Source organism: Podarcis muralis, chromosome 1, assembly GCF_964188315.1.
Source record: "Podarcis muralis chromosome 1, rPodMur119.hap1.1, whole genome shotgun sequence".
Lineage (NCBI taxonomy): Eukaryota > Metazoa > Chordata > Lepidosauria > Squamata > Lacertidae > Podarcis > Podarcis muralis.
Window position 1 is genome coordinate 35,995,344 of NC_135655.1, and position 586 is coordinate 35,995,929.

General features: G+C 69.5%; 1 protein-coding gene across 2 annotated transcripts in view; it reads right to left on the reverse strand.

Annotated features, from left to right (window-relative positions):
• Positions 1-478, reverse strand: part of SCFD1 (sec1 family domain containing 1) — a 41,786-nt gene extending 41,308 nt beyond the window's left edge. For both annotated transcript variants that reach the window (XM_028721474.2, XM_028721467.2), the window contains exon 1: positions 340-478. Coding sequence is in view for 1 of the 2 variants with exons in the window: in XM_028721467.2 (XP_028577300.1) it covers positions 340-370 (31 nt within the window). In the remaining variant the exon portion in view is untranslated. The remainder of the gene's footprint in view (positions 1-339) is intronic.
• Positions 479-586: the final 108 nt, after the last annotated feature.

Below are 586 nucleotides of genomic sequence, written 5' to 3' on the forward strand. Positions count from 1 at the left end.
CTAAGAGCAGGATGCGGGGTCAATACAGGGAACCCTCTCGGCGCCTTGGCCGCCACGGGGCGACCCTCCCCTCCAAAGTGGGGCAGGGCTCCGCTCCTCCAGAAGCGGGTCGGCCAGCCCAAGAGAGCCTTCCTTGCATGGGTTTTAAAGGCAGAGGCCCCGCAGAGGATGCAGAAAGGAGCAGGCCGCGCGTATCCTCCGTGAGGTAACAAAGACGCCGCGAAACCCTCCCGCCGAGGCAGCGGCGGCGACCGGCCCCGCCGCACCCCGTGGGCTCCCGGGCAGCAGAGGGCCGGCGCCCCTTCGAGCCTGTCCCCGAGAGAAAAGCGGGGAACTCACCCGTCTGCTTCTCCCGGATGCTGGCCGCCATCTTTTCTGCCACTCAGGCCGGCTCCGCCCCCGTCGCCGCTACAGCTGCCGGCAGACGTGGCGCCCCGGCGAGGCGGACCCTGCTGCTGCCGCGAGCGACCTGAGGCGCGGCGGGCGGAGCCTCCTCCCTCGGCGTCCCCCTCTGGCTCCTCTTATATCCCAGCCGCCGGCGCAGCAACTGGGGCTTCTTGGTTATCTTCGGGGATGGTTGGAAGAG